At 42.4% G+C, this 12685-nt stretch overlaps 1 protein-coding gene across 1 annotated transcript in view; it reads right to left on the reverse strand.

The window, feature by feature from the left end:
- Positions 1–12685, reverse strand: part of Mtmr7 (myotubularin related protein 7) — an 81568-nt gene that overhangs the window by 5901 nt on the left and 62982 nt on the right. The window contains 3 exon segments of the mRNA XM_051169560.1: positions 115–164; positions 1796–1921; positions 2757–2866. Of these exon segments, the coding sequence (XP_051025517.1) occupies positions 115–164; positions 1796–1921; positions 2757–2866 (286 nt within the window).

The raw sequence follows: 12685 nt of genomic DNA on the forward strand, positions 1-12685 counted from the left end.
AGATCCAGATGGCAGGGATGTTGGGAAGGACAGAGAGGAGTCGAGAGAGGGCCATAATTAGGATATAGTGTATTCAAAAATCTAGTTTCTATACAAGAAAAATATATTGCTTACCTATGATTAAATTTATGTCCAAAAGAAATCCAGTCCTTTTCGATTAATACCTACACAGACACACACACAAAGAATATAAATATCATGGAAGCTTCTGAGGGAACTCTTTAAGAGAACCAAACTAGAGAATATGCCATCGGCCTGGAGAGGGCTCATTAGTTTATGAGTATGTGATGCTCTTTAGAGGACCCAGTTTCAGGCCTCAGCACCCACATATGGCTACTTACAACTGTGCATAACTCCAGGTCACGTGCACGTGGTGCACACATTCGTACTTGCAAGGAAATCCCCTTATATAAAACAATAGTAAATAAATCTTAAAAGAATGACGTTATTCAGAATGTACCCAGGATGAAGGCCTGCTATATGAAAACTAAAAGGTGTCTGTGAGACTGCAGTAGCTCGACCCAGAGTCCCCCTGTGCCAGGCACAGTGCACACTGCTTTATATGTCATCTTGGCTGTCTGACAGGCATTTTTTAAAAAGGGAATATAGATGAAATTATAAAAAAAGCAAATACAGATGGAATAGTCTGCAAAGATCATGGTCTTAGGGAGTACTTCATATCGTACGTCTCTGTGCCTAACTTCATCTGTTAACCAACACGTAATGCTGGGTTTTTGGTCTGTCTGTTTAATGCATAGTTAAATAATATGGGATAATTTAATTCTTTAGTAATACATGAATGGCCTGATGTCTGGCCTTGACAACTGTAAGTACATTTTATACATTTAATGGCTTAATGTGGAAACATTTCTCTGTAGTAAAGAAAAAGACACATGGCAGTATATACCTAGGAAGCCTGTTTTCCATCTAAAGGAAGGACTGAATGCAGCCTGCTCAGGTAAATACTGACACGGGAGCACACAAATCTCAACTATCTGAAATTATATGTTCTGAGGAAGTAGCCTGCCTCTTACTGCTTTGTCCTCAGGGTGACAGCTGACATGACTAACAACAGGCCAGTGTTATGGACTACTTGTGGACCTCCTGACAGCCTCTATCGCAAGCATAGATTCAGGATCCACCAAAGCACTGCCCATCAAATTATGATTCAAGAGGCAGGTACCAGGTCACCTAGTCACCAGAAAGCCCCTACATTCATTTGAAGGAATTGTATCAGCTCAGCTATAACATCATATCCCAGGCAACTGCAGCTGGAGTCAAAGTCAAACTGATGCACACACAGAAGGCTCTAGCTCTCACAGATGTGTTCCTGTTTCCAGCAAAGATGAACACACGAATCAATACTCTCAAGTTCTGTGAAGGACCAGTTAAAAAATAGAAACTTAAAGTGAACGGTGTTTGTTGTCCCTTCCCAAGAGCTATTTATATGTACGATGCAGAACTTTTTCCAAATATTTTTCTCAAGTTTCCTGTTGTGTTGTCATACTCTGTCCCAACTTGAGCAAAGTATGTATAGAAATAAGTTTTCCGAACTTTTAAATATATTTTATATTGCTCCCAAATTCACACCTAGGACACTGAACTAAACTAGTTTCAACATCCTCAATATTAATCTACTTCAAGCCTGCTTTGATTTCTGCCCTTTGATCAACCTTGCTGATCCTACTAAGAGAAGAATAATGCTGATTAGAAAAAAAAGTCCCAAGATTCTAAAAATGAAGTGCTCTGCTAGTCAAGGCTTTGGTTCTCTCAGGAAGGTTGTCACCAGACTCACCATGAATCCCTTCACTGTCCGATAGTAAGGGTCGAGCAGAAGGCTTGCCACTGAACACACCTGAGCTGTCCTGTCCCAGCCGTCAGAACAGTGGACAAGCACACTTGCCCCTTCTTCGGAAACTGCCTGAAATGGCAAAGAATCACTGTGACTGTGAGATCTGGTATAGATTAACAGAACTCGGGAGTTAGCACTTAGGCCCAGCATTCTTAGAACTAGTGGCCAAAGCTTTGCTTTCTTACTCATTACGTATAAAAGCCACCATTCAAATCCCCACAACTTAACAAATGTACCAAATACAAGTATGTGCACTATGCAATACACCTCATGACATGTCCCCAGCTCACATGCAAGCCAAGTTAAGCCTTTTACTGAAATTCTCGGGTTGCTATAAGCCGTTTCTAAAAAGGAAAGGCACAAGAATTCTAATTTAGCAAGTTATGAAGTTACAGATAAAAGAAGGGCCAAGTAATATGTCCAAGGGAAGAAGTAAAGACTATATCAGAAACTAAAAGGAATTTACAGAAAACACCCAATAGCATAATAGAATTATTAAACACTATATAAAAACATACACATCCAAGTTCCAGCAAGATGTAGAATGTAGAATGGAATCCACTTGCTAGCTTTTGCTTAAGTCATGACTACAGTAGGAGCTACAGGATACAACCCAAGCCCCTATCACTGTGGTGAGTCCATGGAGCTGTACAGTCTCCTATAGAAAATTCGTTCCTTTACCCTTTACCCAGAATTAAATCTAACACAAGAATATTCTGTGTTAACAATTAGTTATCTGGGCACTGTACTCTTTCACAAAATCATTTTCACCATATAGAGGTCTGCAAAGCCTGCTACCCATGCAGTGGGTACAGGAGAGCCAATAGGAAGAAGACGAGCCATGTTTTGAGGTTATGCTAGCGTCATGTCTAACCCGTTCACTTTTTTCTGTGCCTTCACAAACCTTTGCAATGAAGATCCCAGCATCCATGATGGCTTTGATGTGCCTTAGCCAGCCTGAGTTCTCTAGCCCCCACAGGAAATCACTCATAGAGGGAGATTTAAGTTCACACACTACAAGAAAAAGCATGTTACAAAAGTGAAACTAAGGCAATCTCTCAGTGTAAATGACCATATTTTAAAGCGGTTTGTTGACTTTAGTAGATACAATCTACTTAAGTCAATACACAGCCAAGTTTATACAACTAGACTCTACTGAGTCACTTCAAATAAGGCTTTTTAAATTTTTCCCCTTATCATAGGAGATACTGAATCTACTTACAAGAATCCTAAATATTGATGAAATCTTTGACTGTTGCCATTGGAAAAGTCCAGCACAGACATCTACTCACCTTTTGGTGTACGTATTAAAATTGTGCAGCTAAGGAGCACTTGACCTAAGAATACTATGGAGGAAACCATCACAATGTTGACTCTGGCAATTATCCAGTCAGAACGCTCCATCACCTCAATGCTTCCTACTAGGGCTGTTATAAGAACACAAAAGTGAGACCCTGAAAGCATTCCTTACATGGAAAGGATATAGCTCCTTTTGCAGCAGTCTACTAGGTGAGAGTGAAACTTGTGTGCAGAAAGCAGCAACTTCTTGATCCTCAGGCTCTTACAATCTTTCTGTTCCTCTTCTGCAATGTTCCTGAACCTTAGGTGTATGTCAAAACAGAGATATACTTTCAAAGCTAAACTCCTACAATTGTAAGTGCTTGAAATTACATGTGCATATGGGAGCACATGGATATTGTTAATGACAGCATTTAATTCCATAGATGCTTCCTGCCATATATCAGATAAAAGTTTCATTCTGACTTCCTGAAAAAAAAAAAAAAAAGCCATACAGAAAAACCATCAGCATTTAAACTCTAGTTCACACAGAGATAAAGATGAAAGAAATAACCCTGAGATTCCAAGCACAGACATTCATTGAGAAAGCAATTTCATTGGAGCCCAGGGAGAAGGCTTAATCAGGAGAGTCCCTGCCTCACAAGCCTAAGGACCTGAGTTCAGTCACTAGTACCTGAATTAAAACCTGGGCATGTTGGTGCATGTCTGTAGCCCTGGCACTCAGGGGAAAGGGAAGAGAAAGAAGGGTTCCTGGAACTTACTGACCAGTTACTTACTCCAGCCAACTGGTGAGCCTGGGTTCAGTGAGAGACTGTCTCAAAAAATAAAGTGAAGAGTACTAGAAGAAGATATCCAGTGTTGACATCTGAGCTCCGAACATGTGCACATGTGCATGCAGATGCACCATACATGTAACGCACTACATACATAATAAACAAAAGCAGAAATAAATGAGCTACTGCGCCATGAAAAGACAAGGAGGAACCTCATGTGTGAAACTACAGGAAAGAGCTTCCTACGTGTTAGGAAAAAACAAAACTGTGGAGAGAGCAAAAGGCCAATGGTTTCCAGTGGTTAGGTCAGACGGGATGGCTCATCAGGACACAAGCACTGTGTGGACAGTGAAGCTACTCTGTACAACAGCGGAATACATGCTGTTAAACATTTAGACAAAACCACAGAATGTACACAGCGCTGAACCCAATGGAAACTTTGAGCTGTAAGTGCTAATAATGTGTCAGTTTAAGTACACAGATTGTTAACAAATGTGTCTCCCAGCTCAGAAAGTGTCAGTGTAGGTACAAAGATTATAACAGATATGCCCTCTGGTGCAGGACTTTGCGAAAAGGGTGGTTTTCAAGCTGGGAGGATGTACATGTGGGGATGGTATGCATGTAGCAAGAGATACATGTGGGGAAGATATGTATTTGGGAAGTCTATGCACATGGGAAGGCTATGCATGTTCAAGGCTATTCTTGTGGGTGGCTATACAGAAATCTATCCACTGCTTAGCTTTGCTGGGAACCTACAAATGCTAGAATAAAGAAAAGAAACCCAAAACAATAACAACAACAAACCTTTAAAAAACGATGACCACACTGCTTCAAATCTCTCTTAAAGAAAATGTTCGCCCACCCAGTTCTTCCCTTTGTTCTAACATTGTTACTTGGAAATGTGTTTTTATCTTTTCAGTACTTACTGAGAAGCTTGTAAGCTTGGACCTGCTACTTAGGTTTCCTCTCAGTTTTCTCAAGGGTAAGATGAGGATAACAGTTACCCATGTGGAAAGGGTTAGTCCTTAATGCCTACGACTACAGCTCCATCTGGCCCAGCTTCCAGTTTCACACCCCTCCACCAGCGTCATCTGACTCAGTCTTCGCAGACACCAATCCTCACCCACCTATTTCCGGGGCCATGTTTATGTTGCTGCCGCCACCTCTTCTATGCTCTAATACTTTTGTATTTTTGCCTTTTTATTGAAAACTATTTCATGATCATTTTAGTGGGGGAACCAGGAAGAAGTAGGAAAGTATGTTGTTTTTAACTGGAAGAGAAATAAGAGACCAAATTGTGCTGGGGTGGGGTAGTAGCTTGAACCAAGTCTCTTTATATCAAACTGAGTCATTAAATAAACAAAAATCTATTCATGCATCCAGGGCGATGACCAAAAGACCAGTGTCTGTCTGAACTCCACCGGGGAAATAAAATAAAATCTACCCTGAGATGTTGAAACTGTGGTTTACACTCATCTCTGGAATTCCAACTCTCACTCTTCTGCACACAGAAGTCTGTGCTGAAATGACTACTCTGGAAAGGAAGCACAAACCAATACTAGCTCAGGAGAACACTGGGGAGTCCCATGAACTCCAGAAGACTTGTTTCCAATATGAGCGACCAAGGCACAGCCAATAAATGCAGACAGAAGATGCAGGGGTGGCACAGGGAACATGATGCAATATGACAATGATCCACAACAGGATTTAACGCATCTAAACTGGAGCACAGGAAGGGAACAAGACGCATCGCTTTCCTGATGTCTTGATTCACACTTGTCACAACATGGGGGAGGACCAGCATTGTAGCCAGACTTCACGCAGTCCGGTCTGAGTGGTTCCAGATCCCACTTTGCCAAGATGCCCAGACAAAGGAAAACAAGCAAAGGGAGTCACATGCTGCAGGGTCCAAGGCACAGTTGCAAATGGTCTGTGCTGTCTCAGCCTAACCACACAGCCCTGCCTCCCATCCAGCCTTCCTGCCCTGAACCGTCCACCCATCACAGGAAATACAGCCTTCCTGAGCATCATCTGGAGCTCTACTTTGCATGCCTTCATCTGAGCCTTTCTCCTGCCTCCAACCTCCTAACAACAAAACCCCCTACTCTAACCACTCAAGTTGGTCATCCATCTTCCAGAATCAAACACAATGGTGCTGCGTGGTGTGACTCATGCAAGCAAAAACTGAAATGCCTGGGAGAACATATTAATACTGGAAAAGTAATATAACCTGAGTTATTAGCCTCAGCCCCAAGTGGCACTATAGAATAAGACAGGTGATGTGCACGCTGGGTAAGAAGCGGTGAATTGTGAGACGCAGAAGGAAGGCACGCCCCGCATGGCCCGATCAGAGAGTACTCGAAACAGACCTTGTGAAGAGAATAAGGGATCTCAGAAACTGAGTCACCCGGGCCTAAGATTACAGAAAGCAGAGAGGGGGTGGGAGAAGCCTTGTGATAAAGGAGTAGCAGACATAAAAACTACAAATTTGCTGCTGGCTTGTTGTAAACACATAGGATTTAGAATTTTTTCTATAAGTGAGAATTTTATTAAAAATCAAAATTTGAGGTCCTTTTTAACCACACCCATCTCTAGGCCTCCACTGTAGAAAAAGCTCAAGTTGTAACATACATCCCTTCCTATACCTAGAGATTTACACTGCCTTAGCCTAACTCTGCAACTGTAATCAAGTAACTGGGGCAGGCTACTCTGTAGCAGAGGTTTATTCTGGCTGGCAAGTCTGAGCTAAGCTTAGGGCTCTGCCTCTGGCCCTGCTAGCCAGCTCTGAAGGGCACCTCACATGCTTAGAGTGGGAGCCTATGCGTCTGCATGTTACCTGGCCTCTCCTGCTTCCCATAAAGCCAGCAGCAATGCCATCACTGAGCTTCAGTCTAAAGACCTTGCTCAGGCCTTATCACCCTGGAAAGTCCTCCATTCTGTAAAAAATAGCTTCCCGCCCTCTTCTTTTTTAAAAATTTTAAAATCAGTCTATTAAACATATAGCAAGCAGGAATAAAATAAAATAAAAAAACCAACAAGCAGCAAATAGGTAATATATTATCAGACATATCATCCAGCAGGAACCACCAGGGAAGCCCCCTCCGCCACGCACGCACGCTGGAAGCACTGATCAACAAAGAGAAGCCCAGGCAGGTGTCTCCACCCTGCCGTCCCACTCTCTTAATACTTCACAAGACTGAGATCGTTTGTAAGCACAAACCTTGTGGCACTCTTCTTCCTGCTTTCTTTTTTAGCTTAATTCATCGACATTCAATTCATTCACTTAATGTGTTCAATGGGTTTGTAGCATGCTTTGTGTATCTGAAACTCAGATCAACTCCAGGAACACTGATATTACCCCAAGCCCCCATCCGTGCTTGGCAGCCAACTTCAGTTCTGTATTCCGCGCCCACAGGCACGGGTCTATTCTCTGTCTCTTTAGACTTACCCATTTTAGGCATTTCACATGCCATAAATTGAAATTAGTCAACATATGTCCTGTCAGGACTGACTTCTTTCACTTAGCATGTGGTCAAGTTTCATTCCCATCACAGTGTCCTTATCTCAACTCTTTTAAAATCAAATCTAAACAAATCTGTTCAGCAACAGACATTTGAGTTGCTTCCTGCTTCCTTGTTACTTTGAATAAAGCTGTTACGTATGTTCATGCACAACCCTTTTGAAAACATACTTCTTTTTTCTTTCATGGATTCCATCTAGGAGTTAAATCTCTGGATCACAGCATAATTCTATTTTTAACTACTTGAGGAACAGAAAGAAAGTATTTTTTTGTGCACAGAAATTACAGCAATCTGTGCTCCCACCAGCAACTAAGGAGGCCGACTCCTCTGCATCCTTCCCAACACGCTACTCCGCCTCTGCCATCACGCCGCCTCTTCTGGATGGAAAACTGTATCTCACCATGATTCTTCTCCCAAGTTAAGTTACACTCAACTTTAAGCACAAATCTGTTAAATCTGTTTATAATTGCAAGTGTCTTTCTTCTTCATCTGGAAGAGTTTCACATTAGTTTAACCTACGGTCTGTGTTTTGTGTGAACTAAGCTGCCAAGCACTCTTGTGCGTAAACTTCAGTTCTTCCCCACCTAACCCTGCAGCCAGGAGCTACCTGCCGTCAGCTTGGCTGTTTTAAATGTAAAAGGTAGAAAATGTATTTTTCTCAAATCAAGGTAATGCTTGTAGAATGGCAGCATAGTGAAAATATCCCAAGAAGTCAAAACACAAAGTCATCACTGACAGAAAAATCTTACAAACGAGTGTTCTGATGAGCAAACCCATAGTCTTTGCCACCACAGCATGGCTACGCTGGTAAGGCTCTCGTAGAAATAGGAACCATAGAAAAACTGAAATACCAGATGCCACATGCTTTTCTAAGTATCGTAAAGAGTTTTCCCATTCTAACGATGGGGAAGGCGCTGGTATTAGTCTCCTGTGTTACATGTGGGAAGCAATGCAAAGAAGTGTGGACTTGGTCCACTCTGCCAGTTGAGATGGCACAGGAGGCTGGATAGTCTGACTCTGACCATGTGGTCTTCTTCATTGCTCAGTTGCAGATGTGCTTCATAATTCAAATGTGAGCCAGTAGAGGCTCTCCTCAGGACCACATGTCCTGAGCCCTGCCCTGACATACTGCTCCCCACTGCTCTCATGACTCCACCCCCTCACTGTCTGACAAGTAGACCAATGGAATGGAATTAAAGATCCACTTATAAGCCCACACTCTTATTTTGACAAAGACACCAGCAGTACACATTGGAGAAAAGACAACATCTTCAACAAATGGTGCTGGTCAAACTGGATAGTTACACATAGAAAAGTGAACCTACATCCTTACCTCTTACCGTGTACAAACTCAATTCGAAATGACACAAACATTTCCATATAATATCTAAGGTACCTTGAATCTGTGAAGGAGAAAATTGGGAATTTCTGACCAAGGCTCCGGTAGCATAGACCTGATAAATGAGAGCATGAAACTAAAATATTGCTGAATAGCAGAGAACATCATCATTCAAGTAAAGAGGCAGCCTACAGAACGGGAAAAAGCCTTTGCCGGTGTACATCTGGCAGAGGGCTAATGAATCTCTCAGCCCCCATCACAGACACTTTATGTAGTAGATTGCAATTAACAGCTGGTTAGATATCCAGAATACAAGATACTGTGGTGTGCTCAGCCCTGAATGAGATGTCTATAGCGTATGGTGGTGTCAAAGCAGATACTAGCAGAGGGTTTCAAACACACTATACACATGTATGAAATTCTCAAACAAAAAATAATCTACACTTTTTACTATTTTTAAATTTTAACCACCAGATAACTTAATATTATAATATTGCTCATAGCTAAGACTTGCATTCTATTTCTGTGGACAATAGTGATTTAGGTTGCTCAGGAAGTTCACTCTTTAAAATAAATTGTAAGAGAAAAGTCACTTAGAAAGGATGCTTGGAAGAAAGCTGACTTAGGAAACAAGCCATAGAAAAGTTCATGCTCAACGACTCCCAGAAATCGATGCAGCCACTGTGCACCTCAGGAAGTTTTCCTGAGTTCAGAGAACAGTCATTTAGAAAGAGTGGAAGCTGATACAAATGCCAAATGCCAGGCCCGGGTGGCCAGTAAGCACTTGGCCTAGCATATTCAAGGGCCCTCCATGTGGCAAGCTCACCTCTGCTTGTGGACACTGCCCAAAGACACAGCCCATCAGGAAGTGGTGCAAATTCTAGCACACTCAATGCATTTGTAGTACTCCCTAGATGCCTGGTACTTCCAACATCCAACCTCAGGTCGTGACCCAAAGGGCTCAATTTAATCCTAAAATACACACATTCTAAGGAGGAGGTCACCAGATTCAGCTGATTCTGTTAAGTCTTCCATAGAAAACTGTCTTGAAGTTACTTCAGTTAAGAGGCAACACTCAGGCTGGTACTGGCTGTAGGCTGGTTAGCATGTATATTCACTTCAGAAAAATCTAGCAGGCCTAAAGAATATCTGAGCATTCAAAATTGTAGCTCAGTCCCCTCTTCCCATCGGGTACAAGTTTAAACCTAAAGTGGCCAAGCTCTGCAGCTGACCTGGAGATAGCTTGTGCTAACAGAGAAATGGGAGAGACAACTGAAAGCAAGGTGAGAGAGCAGCAGCACCTGTCGCTTGGCAGGGGAGGGATGGGCTTCTGGGCTCCTGCCATGTCAGCTCATTGCTTCCACACTGAGAACGCCTCTTGGGTAACAGTTCTGCGGTCAGGAACACTGAAATTGCACATGCTTGGGAAAATAATCACATCAGGACTTTGGGCAAGATGACAGCTGAGAGGTTGTCTTCCCCTAATGGCCAGTGGCTTCATTCAAAGCAAATAGCTCGGTAGATGATTAACACACGTAACAGATGGGGCTACACTTGAAACTGAAACAATTAGTGCCCAGGCTTTTAAATACGAAAATGTTGTGTTTGGATAAACCCAGGATATGGCAGAAATACTGATTTGTTCATTCTTGTTGCCAAACCCAAACCAATATTTACAAACCATTTTGCTGAACAAAGTTCATGTCAGCTGACATCAGACACATATGCCACAGATTGCAGAGAATTTTACTTGGCAGGCTGGAGCTGGATGCTAGGTATCGTGATACTATTTTATTTAACAGGGCATTTCTACTGTATAAGCATGTGAAACACTGCAAAGAAACAGAAGCCAACATAAGGTGTGTATTTTCAAACTCAAGAAGTATGAAAAAGTTACTTAGAAGAAAGGCAGCATTGCCTGGTCTTCCCCACACGCTTACTGAATCAGTTTACTTTCTCCTGTGCAAATGCTGGGCAGGGTGAGGGAGAACTCAAAGAAAGGGGCATGGGATTGGTCATTCCACACCCACTAGTACCCAAAGCGGAAGTGAGGACGTTCTTTCCCTGTTAGCCATCTTGAAGCATGCTGTGGTTGAAGCAGTTTGGAAGTGCTGCTCTTGGCTTTATCACGTTTCCTTTTTGCAGTCAAGTGGCCAAGACTATTTAGACAGTCTTCAAATGTGTAGTGTAATAAGAACACCCTCCCTTACCTGGACAGCATAGGAAGTGGTTCTATTCAAGGACATAAGTGGAGTCTGAAGAAGGGAACTGTTTAGTCAAATCAGCTTGGCCACCTCCCTCTTTTATTGAGACTCAGAGTAAACTTCTGAATTGTATTTAAGCTGATACTGTCAACACTACACCCTCCCTTAGCCTCACCAGCTACACTGGTCATTTGAAAGGAACTTTTCACCAGCTGGAGAGATTCTCCCTGGAGCACCAACAAGACCAAAGACTATTCTTCAAAACACTTCTACTTTTATTCACAATTATACTTTCTGTAATCTCTAAACAATACTACCATTTTTTTTTGAAGAGTCTTGTTTTCTTTAAAAGAATACAGTACTACATGATATGGTGCAGTTAAATCTATATTCTGTGCATCTGTATTACAATGCCTGAGCTGGTAGCAAAGGAAACAGTGCAAACACACCGGTATACCAGGTAACAACCATGCACACGCATATGCAAATACATAGCCACACAAACACTAACTAAACACTGACCTGAAGACCACCAGATGGCAGGGTCACATGAGAGATGCCTGCTGGCTTTTGATAGCTTCACCAGTGAATTGTGTATATGATTCACAGACTCAAAACATATAGGAAACTTTGAAAGCAAGGGGAAGGAGTAGGCTCTGGGATCATGTTGGGGGTACAACTAAAAAGGTGAGAGAGGACGCTGGGGATTCCATACTCCCACCATGGTGCAAAGGCTCCAAGGGACCAAGCAATCAGCAAATCTGAGATCACACTGTCACTAGCAAACAAACACCAACTGACAAGCCCTGACAACAGTCTCAAGGCAAACAGCCCTAACTGTCAGTCTTTCATTCCACCTCAGACATTTGCTTCTTTGTTTATTCCTTTTAGGGAATGTCCTAATTGCCCGAATCTTACCATCACAATACAATATGAAACAGAAAAAAAAAAGTGGGAGAGTACTGTGGGATGGGGGTGGCCTGCTTAAATTCTAAATCCTCACACAACACTACACAGAGTAAAAGTACACGCTCTTGATCCACTGTGTTCCTCCTCAATGCCAGGAAGTGATAACCAGTAAAGGACAGACCCTGGCTCAGGAGAAAACTATTTTAAAATGTCTGAGGTTGCTGTGTCTGAGTGAAGCCACCATATTGTAAAGAGTGGCTTGAGAGGTTCACTCTGTCCATGATAGCACAGGAAATAACCCAGCTGAGAATGTGGGCTTTCCACATGGAAACCATGCCACAGAGCTAAATTCTGAGAAACAGTGTCAAGGTAGATCATGGTCTCCATCCAAGGTCACCTGATTTTGCCACAAGAGTTCCCATATAATTATTATGTATGTAATTTGAACCTGTGACGTGGGCACTCTTCAATCTAGATGAAGTAAACACTCTCCACCCCATCTCCCTTCAGCCAACACTTCCCTGTGCAGAGCCAGGACGGTTGACTGACCCCACACCTGTGTTCCATGACTTCTAGACCTACGCCCCGTGTGGTTTGCTATTAAAGAGATTTCTAGCTCTATGGAACAACTCACTGGGAGAATCTACACTAGGCCTGCTGTGTCTGTTAAATTATTTTTGATGCACTTACCCTGAGTGGACATAGACTATATTATTAGGCAGGCACATACATGCCTCTAAAATTTGTCTTTCGAATAAGGAAATTAAGAAAACTGACCCATAGGAAGG

Source organism: Acomys russatus, chromosome 27 (genome assembly GCF_903995435.1).
Source record: "Acomys russatus chromosome 27, mAcoRus1.1, whole genome shotgun sequence".
NCBI classification, from domain to species: Eukaryota; Metazoa; Chordata; class Mammalia; order Rodentia; family Muridae; genus Acomys; species Acomys russatus.